The sequence below is a fragment of the Podarcis cretensis genome (genome assembly GCF_951804945.1).
Source record: "Podarcis cretensis genome assembly, chromosome: 5".
Classification (NCBI taxonomy): domain Eukaryota; kingdom Metazoa; phylum Chordata; class Lepidosauria; order Squamata; family Lacertidae; genus Podarcis; species Podarcis cretensis.
In genome coordinates, this window is record NC_137174.1 from 19,919,386 (window position 1) to 19,931,850 (window position 12,465).

Sequence of the window (12,465 nt, forward strand, 5' to 3'; positions counted from 1 at the left end):
TGTATTCATAAGTCTGTTCCACCGTTTCCACATGAATCTGCAATTCTTTTCAGCCACATGAAAATTCATATTTAAATTTGTGTTTCAATACATCACAAGCTATGTAAATATGTGTTTTACATACATGTTTCTAAATAATACATTTATCTTAAAATATTCATTTGAATAACTTTTGGGTCATTTTGAGCTGAGCACTATATCACAAAACTCTGGAGGGTATTTATGTCCCCATCCACACTTCAATCAATCAATCACATTAGTCCAGGAGGCTCAGACTGGGTCAGTTCACGTTGGAATTCGCAGAAATCTAATGCCTCAAGAATCTCTAGACTCATTACTCAGATAGACACACACACACACAAATGCAGCAGCAGTTATATGGCCTTCAAACACCTACAATCTAAGGGCTAAACATAATTACAAATGAGACTTGTTTTACATATATCTGTATACTGACCAATTGAGACTGGTTTTGTACATGGACGCAAAGGAGGGGGAGTACAGCTGACAATTACAAATGTGACAGTAATGTGATTTTTGATTTATTTATTTTTTTGTTCATGGAAACTTGCCTGAAGAGCCCAAAAACATAACCTTGTCAAAAAATGTGAGTTGGGAGGTCTCCCAATTCTCAATTTTGTCCTGTTAATATTTATCAGTTTAAGAGGTTAAGAGGTTCGAATGCCTAAGTTTTCCAACAGAAGAGGGTTGGGTTAAAAGTGTTAAAGGAAAGAACACACAATACAGTGGTACCTAGGGTTAAGAACTTAATTCGTTCTGAAGGTCCGTTCTTAACCTGAAACTGTTCTTAACCGGAAGCACCACTTTAGCTAATGGGGTCTCCCACTCCGCCCTGGCGCCGCCGTGCGATTTCTGTTCTCATCCTGAAGCAAAGTTCTTAACCCAAGGTACTATTTCTGGATTAGCGGAGTCTGTAACCTGAAGCGTCTGTAACCCAAGGTACCATTGTATTGCAACTAACGGTGTGAATACAGGAAGGACAGTGAAAGCAAAATATCCCACACAAACAATAGTTGAATTAGAACGTCCTGTCTTAGTTTAATATGACAAGAATAAGTCTCAGTGAGTTTCACCTTCTCCCCCAGTGTGGCTATAAGGAAGAGTTTGGAGCCTTTTACTTGTAATTAACTAAAGCTTAACATTACAGCAGAACATTAAACTTTGCTTAATCTTAACTCTGGTTTGTTTAAACAAGGCTGCTTCTTAAACCATGGTGTGAAGTTGACTTGATTTAAACAAACCATTGCTAAAATTTACCACAGTGTATCAGGTCTGGACGACACAGAATGCGGCAATTACCAAAAATAAAAAAAATAAAAAATCGACTGGCTGATGAACATAAGGGACAAGCTTATTGCTATTATTTCCCCAATAATAAATGAAATAGGTTATAATTCCAGTTAGACTGAGATGGTTTCCCAATGAAGTCAATGTTCAGTTTAGAAGTCCTACCAATGGAGGCATAGGGTCAACAAGGGTCAAGATGGGCATCAACAGAATGAATTCTACATATTGACTGGAACTATTCACTACAGATTTCTAATAGATATTATTGTACTGACCATTTATTATATATTCCCTATCACTATGCATGGCTACATATTGAATGAAGAACATGGCTGCTGATTTCTCAGTTATCTCTCTCCATGATGTCACTGTTTGTCCCACCTATAGACTTTCAGTCAGATTTGTGATGTTGTAGAAGGGCTAAATTGCTACTAGTTAATCCATCGCATTTCCATCTCTTCCATTTTGATCTTCTCGTATTGGCCCTCATCAGCTCCTGAAATGTGCCCTACTGTATAAAGCCCTGGTGTACAGATATACCAAAACTGAGGATCAGTGCTGCTGGAAGCAGAAAAAGAACTCTGAGTAGCCAGGTTGATAATGATTGATGTGTATGACAAAGTATTTGTCACAAACTAGCAAAAATAAATAAATCATTCTGAAAGCAAGTGAATTCAATGTAGCCAGAACAACCAAGTCCTTTCGGAACTGTGTTGCAATTAGCTGTTAGTAGAGCGAGTCCCTGTGGTATCAAGAGAGCTGGTGTACCATAATGTCTAAGAGACAGGTCTGGGAACCAGGCAGTTTCTGGTTAATATATCATCTCTGCCATGAACCTGTTCACAATAGTGGATGGGGCAGAGGCACTTACCTGTCCTCCCAGTACATGAGTCCTACTGCTTACCAGGAGGGGTGAGATGGTGGGGAGGTCAGCACTAGCAGGAATGTCAGATTGGCTCTGCTGGTGCATTGCGTTCACACCACACTGACTCAACTGCTGCCTCACTCTTCCCACCCCAGATAAGCAGCAGTGACTTGCCTGCCAGATGGTCAGGTAAGTGCCTCTGTTCCATCATGCTGTCTGCCACTGCCTATTCATTCATTCACCTATATTCATCACAGCCCTGTGAGGTAGGTTATGCTAAGAGGGAACCATTGACCCCCAAGGTCACTCAAAAAGTCTCGTGACTTGACCATTACTACCCTGGCAGTTGTTGTTGCATATAAAAAGTTTTTTTTTTTTTCATATGTGGTAATTGCCACTAAATGGAAATCTCAGGGCACACCAACAAAGGAAGAGTGGATTTGTAAATTACCGCGAGTATATAGAATTGGAAAAATTAACTTCAATTATAAGATATCAATCAAATCAAAAGTTAAGAATGGAGTGGAAGTATTTCGAAGATTATAGTGTATGTCAAAATATTGTTCTAAAAATGACATGCTAATAGGCTTAGAATAAAAAAATGTAAGCAATAACAAAACCAATAAACAAAGAAGGAAAAATCAGAATGTAACAAAATAATTTATTATAGAATGCAAGGAAAAAGGTTGAAAGAAATATAAAGAAGTTGAATTGCTGTGGCGGGAAGTAGGGGGTGGGCGGTGAGTTTTATAATTAAGTCTATAATCAAGTAGCTGTTGTAATTTAGATATATTTTATGTGAGGGAATCATTGGGAATTTTGGTTATTATGTATATATGTTAAGTTTCAATAAAGATCTTTGGGGTGGGGGAAGTTTCATGACATGAGTGGAGATCTCAACCACGGTCTCCCTTGCATACAACACTCTAACCACTAAACCACAATGGCTCACCAACTAGTCTTAGTCCACTAGTGATGGTATCTTTCAGCCTCAGTTTGCCATCTGCAACAAGGGATAGTAAAATTGATGAACCTTACAAGATTGTGAGGATTACAGGAAAACAATGCATCATAATGGCTTGGAACACTTGAAAGCTAAATAGTATAGTTAAGACCTGTCCTATCACTTAAATAGGGTGTTCAGGGGAGCAGAGCATAATGGCATCCAAGCAGGGAGGGGCAAATATTCAAATTATTTCTAGTATACCTTTCGATGTATGTGTTTGTCAGGGAACTGACATCTGAGCGAGAGGAGGAGGCAAGGCTCCAAAGCGATGCAGGAGAGGGGACCAGCAGGGGGGAAGGAATTCAGCGTAACACCGGTAGAGAAGGGAGGGAGATGGAGGATTCGGAGAGAGGTCTCCAAGACCCTTCACCCGAGACCAGTGGGGAGAGCGCGGACACGCCTCTGCCTTCCCCTTACTTGCGCAGACGGGTTCTGCGCAGGGAAAGTAGGAGGAGACTTGGTGTCAAACAGCTCTTATGCTGGAAGAGGTTCAAGAAACGCCCACTGACGGATTCTGCAAGTGACTGACCAGCCACGGAGTGTGGGCTGTCAGCCAAGGCACGGTTGGGCAGGCAATCTAACCAAAACTGAAGGCAACTTACGCACAAGTAACCCCTTACAACCATTACAGTGTTGAAGGCAATTCAGAAAAAAGGAAATATCAGTAACAATAATTGAAATTAGTAAAGCAAACCAAAGTATAAATAAAGCCGCATCAGAAAACAGCAGCAGAAATTTCAAAGACATCAGTTTCATAAAACGTCTTCAATGGAATATCCAAGCAAAGAAAAGCTTTCCTCCGACACCTAAAAGAAAGCGCCAAGCAGACTTCTCTGGGGAAAGTTCCATAATCATTGTGCCAAAACAGAAAAGGCCTTGTCTCCAGTAGTCACCCACCAAACTCAGGCTGAAAACATCTAGGGCTGGGTTTCTGATGATCTAATGGGTAGGTGCATAAGCAAAGAGGGTGGTCTTTCAGACTGCCAGATCCCTTGGCACACTTACAGTTCCACGCAGATCAACAGGATTCACTTCCAAATAAACATGTTCAGACTGAGTTGTTAAAGACAGCAAGGAATCAACAGAAACACAAACTCATCAGAATTCTTTCCTGGGATGAAGTAAAAAAAAAAAAAAAGGAAAAGGAAAGGAAAGGAAACAGGAAGAAAGCCCCTAAAAGACTGCAAACTGCTAAGGCTTCAGTTTAGGGAAGGTACTGTAGAACAGTGTTTTTCAACCACTGTTCCGCGACACACTAGTGTGCCGCGGGAAAAATTGAAAAATTCGAAAGATTTTTTTAAAAAGTCATATTTTCGCCCACTAGGCGGGCGCCGGACTGTGTCCACCCTATTTTCCATCCGTCCTGGGTGGGGATCAGATTGGATGGGATCGGATGAGAGCGGACAGGCGGTCCGGTCTCATCCGATTCCCCATAGAGAGCAGCGGGGCTCTGACATCTCCCTCTCCGCACACAGTGCGGAGACAGAGCTGTCATCCGCCGGCTCAGCGGGGATCAGCGGATCGATCCCCGCTTAGCAGAGAACGGTCCACAACGTATTTGATTCCTATTCAAGAGAATTACTTTATATATAGTCAATATAGGCACAGAGTTAATTTTTTTAACATTTTCTAATGGTGGTGTGCCTCGTGATTTTTTTCATGAAACAAGTGTGCCTTTGCCCAAAAAAGGTTGAAAAACACTGCTGTAGAAGACAACTTTCAGATTACATGCAAGGATTGGATTAGCTTTTTATTCACAATGCAGAGGAAAAAGTAATGTCAGTGTACTTTGCACTGGATTTGTTTTAAAATAATAGTTTGCCTTCATAGTAACTTGATCACAGGGGGGGTGGATAGGAAGAACCTCAAACTTAATAAGCAGTTGAAGGATGCATGAGCCAGTGTGGTGTAGTGGTTAAGAGTGGTAGTCTCGTAATCTGGGGAACCGGGTTCGCGTCTCCGCTCCTCCACATGCAGCTGCTGGGTGACCTTGGGCTAGTCACACTTCTGTGAAGTCTCTCAGCCCCACTCACCTCACAGAGTGTTTGTTGTGGGGGAGGAAGGGAAAGGAGAATGTTAGCCGCTTTGAGACTCCTTAAAGGGAGTGAAAGGCGGGATATCAAATCCAAACTCTTCTTCTTCTTCTTCTTCTTAAAAGAGGAAAACAACGAAAGAGCTTAGCTGGGATCAACAGACATACAGTTCTGTGTTCTTTGGAAAGTAGCAGGCCCTAAACTTGTGAGCTGGCATTCTTCAAAGAAGTTGCAGAATTATGAAAAAGAAAATTTCTGTCACATTCCTGCATTGATGAGACTAACAAACTAAACAATTCCCAAATAAGTAGCCATGTTAGGCTGCTGAAGCCCACAAAGAATCCTGTGGTACTTTAAATAATAACCTATTTATTGTGGCATAAGCTTTCATAGACTAATCAAAAGCTTTTCATCTGACAAATAGCTTTTTAAGATGGGTGGTGTGGGAGGATAACACATAGCTCTGTTCCACTGAACTGGCATTGCAACCTGGACCAAAACTTCATTTTTCTTTCAAAGCAGCTGCCAGGAATGCTTTGATAAGTTCACAAAAGTTGCTAGACTACACAAAAAGATTTACTAGTCTGCCTGCTCACACATGTCTGCACTGGGGGCCTAAAATTTAAAAAGAACCAACTTTTGTAAAGTTCCTTACCTGCTTAGCTGGGGACCATTCTTACTCTAGACATGTAGCTACTTACAAATCACACGACTAATTGGCACTGGTATGCCAGCGAAAGCTACTATAAGATGATGTCAAATAGTAATATCAAGCACACAAGTCCAAGACATGTCCATATTTAACAGATGGAATGGCATGGCAGGGGTATCACAGGGTGATGTCATTGCAGCATCACTAAGAGTTACATTGGGAAAGGTACCATTAGGGGGTGGGGTAGGGAGAGCGATCTGACTGTGGAAGGGTGCAGATTCACAGCAAAGGTTGGCCCAAGATTCAATAATATTTTTTTCAAATGCAGTGTAACTTGAGAGCATGTTCTGGGTATTTCCATATCTCATAATCACAGAAATATTATTTATTTATGTGTATCCTATCTTATTTCCTCAAGTTCAGAAAGTGTATCATGCACCATCACAGTTCCACATATACAGAGGACAACAGATATCCAGCTACTTTGTTTTAACCAATTTGCACTACGAGAATATTTACAAATGCCTCTGAAGTCACTTCTTTTTAAAAGCAATCGATATGATTGCCTGGTGTTCACAACAGACTCTGCCACGTTCAAACCCCTTCTTCCTTTGATTATTCTGCAAACTGCATCACAAATAAAATGACCCGACACAGAATGATACTGGGATAAGTAGTGGCAGATTTATTAACAAGAGGCTCCCTAAACTTGTTTTCTAAATAAGACCCATTATACACATGCCACTTAAAGATCCTTGGGACCTCTCTTCTGCTGTTAGCATGCATGTTTGAAATGAAGCTGAGATGAAGTTCTAAATACAAATGTATCGGGGGTTTTAATAACTACTGTCCTGGTAGGAACTTAAATGCACAATTTAATTTCAACCATTCGGCGGATGCTGGTGTCACCTATGTGAACTGAAGTAAAGTACCTGAAGCACATTTTAAACCCTCCATCTGACACTTCCCCCCATAGCTATATACATTTCTTGGGGAGTGTAGCAGTTTATTTCCAAGTTCTGCAGCAGGAAAAGAGGTCACAGTACCTGTGGCAGAAGTCACTATGCCTCTGGCACTGGTTTTGCCTTCTTGACAAAAATCCCCCCCCCCCTACACACACCCTACATGCAGATAAACATCCTAACTGAAACACACATGCAACAAAGCCAAATGAGCACCCCATTTTCTGCCATGCCCATGATCACTTAATGACATCTATTAACTCTCCTTTCCCTTCAAATCCCTCAATCCATTTTTTTTTTAAAGGTGAAAAGACCACATGTTTTTAAAAGAAAAGGCACTGCATAAAGGTGAAACTGCCAACCTTGCCTTGCTGCAGCAGAGAGACTGCTGGACAGATAATTTAGGCAGGTAAAGTTACACACCATACAGTGAGGTTGCATCCAAGTTTGGTCCCAGGCCCAACCCACTATAGACCAGCATCCTGGCTAGCTAAGTAGGGGAGTGTCTTCCTTTTGCAGTAGCTGAAGGGGGAATACAGTGACATTTGAAGAAAGTATAACCACGGACAGTGACAATGCCCACTAACTGAAACAGAGGAAGGAGGAAGATTCCCCACCTGATAAAGTATTTTAACATGCATATGTGACTTTGCTCCAAGTCTGAAAAACCAGTCTGGGGCTTTTCTGTTTGTTAATAACATAATACTGTATGTGGCGATTCACAGAGGTACTTAAGAAGATACAGTCCCCTTCTCCCCAGGAAACTTACCATGTGAATGTAGGAGACACCAGAGAGAATGAAAATGCAAGAACACTACTTAGAAACTTTCCCAGGCTAGAAAAGCCCAGTTGTCTTTTGAAGTTAATAATAGCACAATACTAGTCAGTTTAGCTCTCTCGCTTTTTAAAGCGATGGTGCTAAAAGTGATTGCTGGCTTGTTGAAGATCATAGAATCTGTAGAGTTGGAAGGGATCCCAAGGGTCATCTAGTTCAATGCCCTGAAATGCAGGAATCTTTTACCCAACCAACGTGGGGCTCAAACCTACGACCCTGAGATTGACCCAGATATCTCCGTCTTCCTTCCCCACCTCCAGGCCCAGCGACCCTATCAGTATTTATATCACCTAAGTTTGGGATATAGGTAGGCAATTCAATCAGCCTTACTCTGATCAGCCCATGTAAGCATTGACCACAATGTCAACAGGAACTAAACCCACGAGCGCGAGCGCACCTTCCCGCACACTCTCAAACGCGTGGGCAAGGGAGGGAAGGTAGTTTCCAACTGCAGAATTTTCACTGGACTGCAAATCCAAAGTAAACCCCCACATACGCACCAAAGAGAGAGAGAGATAGAAATCTAGATGGGAAACTGAAATCAACTTTGTTCCAACTCGAAGCGCATTCCAATATGAACACCCTGTTCGGAATGCTTCGTTTGTAACAGCCTAAGAACCACCAAGCAAACAGTAAGCAACGCGTAAAAACCAGTTGTTTTCCCAACGTTTCTGTAGGACAAAATTCTGAACCGTTGCAACGAAGAGTGCGCCTGGGTTCTTTACAGATAGGTAGCCGTGTTGGTCTGCCATAGTCAAAACAAAAAAAATTCCTTCCAGTAGCACCTTAAAGACCAACTAAGTTAGTTCTTGGTATGAGCTTTCGTGTGCATGCTTTCGTGTGCATGCTTGGTATGAGCTTTAGTGTTTCTGAAGAAGTGTGCATGCACACGAAAGCTCATACCAAGAACTAACTTAGTTGGTCTTTAAGGTGCTACTGGAAGGAATTTTTCCTGGGTTCTTTAGATCTCCTGCATCTCTGACGCGGAAGAGAAACGTCTCTCCAGAGGCCGCCTACCTACCCCCTTCTGCATAAATCTGCTAACTCGATTACCAAGCGCTCCACGTTTCAAAGGAGCAAGCGGTTAAAAAAAGAGAAGGAATAAAAAAAAGAAAAGCGCGTTGGAGAGAGTCAAAGGGCGCCGAGGAGGGGGGAGAAAATACTTGCAAAGCATCATGGCGGTGCAAAAGTTTTCAGAGGGAGCAACTTTCCGCAAACTTTTCCCAGTTGTTCCCTCCGCCGCCCCCCGTCCAAGCAATGGTCGCTCGGCTCTTCCTTCCCCCAGCCGAGCGAAGTCCAGCCCTTTCCAGCTCCATTTCAGAGGCCAAAACCACAACCCACCAGCTTATTTCCAAGTGGGGGTCAAAAATCGGTATTTATCATCATCATTTTTTTAAGCGCTCGTTTCTGCTGAGGCTGAGTTGCGGAGGAAGGGATCGCGTTACCTCGTTCCTTTGGAGCTGGAAGAAGCTGTTAAGATAGCTGGAGCTGAGGGAGGAGCCCAGCTCGGCGCTGCTCTTGCTGGGGTAGCTCAGCTCCGGGTGCTGAGACGACGAAGGCTCTGGTCGGAAGGCATCGAAGGCGCTGGCCTGGTGCGTGTCTTGCAGGGACAGATAGACCCAGTTGAGAAGCTGCGCGGGCTGGTAGACGGAGGCAGCGCTGGTGTCGATGGCTGACAACAGGCTCATCCTTGCCCACCCGAAGCTGCCCCACTCGGAGATGGTCTTTCCCCCTCCCCTCCCCTCCCTCGCTGGATCAACTTTCCTCCTCCTCCCCGCGGGGGACTTTTGCTACCCTGGACGGCTTCCTCGGGGGCCCCTACCAGAGGGGGTGGGGGAGAAGGGAGGGAGGGGGGCTCCTCTCCGTTTTCCTTGCGTCCTGAATCTTTCCAGCTCCCTTTCCCCCCCCTTCCTGCCTTTCCTATGGCGATCCGAGCCCTCCAAGCTCCAGCACGCCGTCCACCCCCAGCATAGCTGCTGATCTACGGTGGCAGCAGCAATAGCAAAGTTAGGCAGAAACTTTCTTTGGCTTTCCGCCCCCCCTCCCTCCTTCCTCTCCTTCCCGCGGCTCGATCCGCTATCTGTCTTTATTCTCACTCCCTTAGTCTCCCTGCTGGAGGGGAAGGGCGCCTTGAGTTATTCAGCAAACTCGTCGGGGCTGCCTGTAGGAACGCGACCATTCGGGAGCGGGGATTGGGGGGGACGGGCGGGGAGCGAAAAGGGCATTGGCTCGCGAAAGTTCCGTGCAGCGACCAAATTTAAATACGGGGGTTGCTGCGGGCCAATCAAAAGAGGGACCGCGCCTCCTTCCCTCTGTTTCACCCCGCCCCCCTCGCTCCCGCCCCCGTAAGAACACAGCGGAATCCACTCTGGAAGGCCGGCTTCGTACGTGACTGGAACTATAGCATCATAGTGTCGCAGAGCGGGAAGGGACCCCAGCGGTCATCTAGCTGTTTGCAAGAGCTTTCCTGGATCAAACTGAAGAATCCACCTCGTCCAGTGTCCTGACTCCAGCAGAACCAGCTCAGAAAATCTCCAACGGCATGCAAAATATTCCTGCATGGCAAGGAGTTGGACTAGATGACCCTCATTGTCCCTTCCAACTCTGCCATTTTGTGCCTGCTTGCCATCATGCTTTGTGCCTGCTTTGGAAGCCAGGAGCTGCCATTGGCCTCCCTTTTGCTTACCGACCTTCCAGTAACGGGCTCCCTTTGTGGTCTCCTTCAAACACTAGTGCTGTCAAAGGTTTATTCCTTATCTTCTAAGTTTGCCGCCAGTGTGGGGAAGTCCATCCATTGGCACAGTTGTGGTACAATGGGTGCAAGCCGTGGCACAGAATCAGGCCTATTACACCAGGACCACAGCCTTAACTCATACCAAACTTGCCAAAAAGGCTGGCCAACAATGCTGTTTTTTCATTCACCATTAATAAAAAGCAAGAGAATGTTTTGTCTAAAGCCTGTCCTAAACCTGGGCTCCTTGAGGGGAACTTGGCTCATCTGCAAATTAACCGTGTGAACTTTACAAAAGTTCAGATGCAAGAATTGCAACAAAAAACAGGAATACACACACATGCACACACATGGCAAAATAAAGAGTTGCCCTCTTTAGTCTTAAACTGACACCATCCCCCCCCCCCCAGATTTGCTTTCATATTGCTGTAAGGTACATCAGCTGGAGCTCTTGAGCTGAAAGGTTCACTATACGTGAAGTTAATCAATAGACTAAATAAATAAATTGTGTCACAAGGCCAGTGGGCATGCAAAACCATGCAGCTTTCTCCTGCCTTGCCTCTGAAGTTTTAATCACAACACACACATTTATCTGCAATTGTTAGCTAACTTAAAATGGTTTCAATCTTGCAATGCAGCCAAAGCTCCATCTCATTTCTGCTCCATACCCTAAGACCAAAGTGGGCAGCAAGATGTAGTTGGATTCTAATGCCCATCAGCTTCATCCATATGGAGAGCAACCATGAATTGTGGGAGCTGTAGTCTAGCAAAATCTGGAGGGCTGCAGGTTCCCCATCCTTGCCCTAACGGAGTAAGACGGTGGTTCTCAAACTTTTTTTGCTGGGCCAATCTTCCAGAAGAAACATTTTCTTGCACCACACCATATATTTTTATTGGTAAGAAATACACTGGGAATAAAAAAGAAACAACTCCTAGCAGTACTTTATTTATAACGTAGAATACAACTGCTTTATAATATGATCATGGCACATCCAGAAAGTATAAAACAATGCAGCTACATAAGAACATGAAACATTCCCAAAATCTAATTATAAACAAGCCTCTTACACATGTACTTTAAATGTGTATACAAACTCAATGAGAGGTCAAAACAAAACAAAAAAAATTCCTTCCAGTAGCACCTTAAAGACCAACTAAGTTAGTTCTTGGTATGAGCTTTCGTGTGCATGCACACTTCTTCAGATACTGTGTATCTGAAGAAGTGTGCATGCACACGAAAGCTCATACCAAGAACTAACTTAGTTGGTCTTTAAGGTGCTACTGGAAGGAATTTTTTTTGTTTTGTTTTGACTATGGCAGACCAACACGGCTACCTATCTGTAACTGGATCAATGAGAGGTGTGAGCTTGCTTTTGCAGGGTAATTTCATATATGTTGGGTCCAGTTTGAGACAGACAAACTCTCATCTCATCAACTCCTCAAAGAACACAAAAGATTTCTCTTTTGTGATCTTTCATATTTGTCAGGGCTGAAAATCTCTGTTCACAACAGTATGTCATGGAGAACTGTAGAAGAATAGCCAACTCTCTTGAAGAGAGGCATGGATACTGTTTCTGGTTGTATATCCCACCCAAGTTATTTGCATACTATACTATACCCAGGGGTCAGCAAACTTTTTCAGCAGGGGGCTGGTCCACTGTCCATCAGATCTCGTGGGGGGGCCAGACTATATTTTTGGGGGGGGGAATGAACGAATTCCTATGCCCCACAAATAACCCCGAGACGTATTTTAACTAAAAGGACACATTCTGCTCATGTAAAAACACACTGTTTCCCAGACTGTCTGCGGGCTGGATTTAGAAGGCAATTGGGCCAGATCCGGCCCCCGGACCTTAGTTTGCCTACCCATGAACTATACTACAGTGGTACTTCTGGATGCGAACGGGATCCATTCCGGAGCCCCGTTTGAATCCAGAAGCGAACGCAACCCATGTCCGCTCATGCACGGATCGCAATTCGCCGCTTCTGTGCATGCACGTGACGTCATTTTGACCGTCTACGCATGTGCGAGCGGCGAAACCCAGAAGTAACTGACTCCGTTACTTCTAGGTC

General features: G+C 44.0%; 1 protein-coding gene across 2 annotated transcripts in view; it reads right to left on the minus strand.

The window, feature by feature from the left end:
• The window catches only part of ZCCHC24 (zinc finger CCHC-type containing 24), a 116,635-nt gene extending 106,807 nt beyond the window's left edge, over positions 1 to 9,828 (minus strand). For both annotated transcript variants that reach the window (XR_013839154.1, XM_079977043.1), the window contains exon 1: positions 9,107 to 9,828. Coding sequence is in view for 1 of the 2 variants with exons in the window: in XM_079977043.1 (XP_079833169.1) it covers positions 9,107 to 9,349 (243 nt within the window). In the remaining variant the exon portion in view is untranslated. The remainder of the gene's footprint in view (positions 1 to 9,106) is intronic.
• Between the last annotated feature and the right edge of the window lie 2,637 nt (positions 9,829 to 12,465).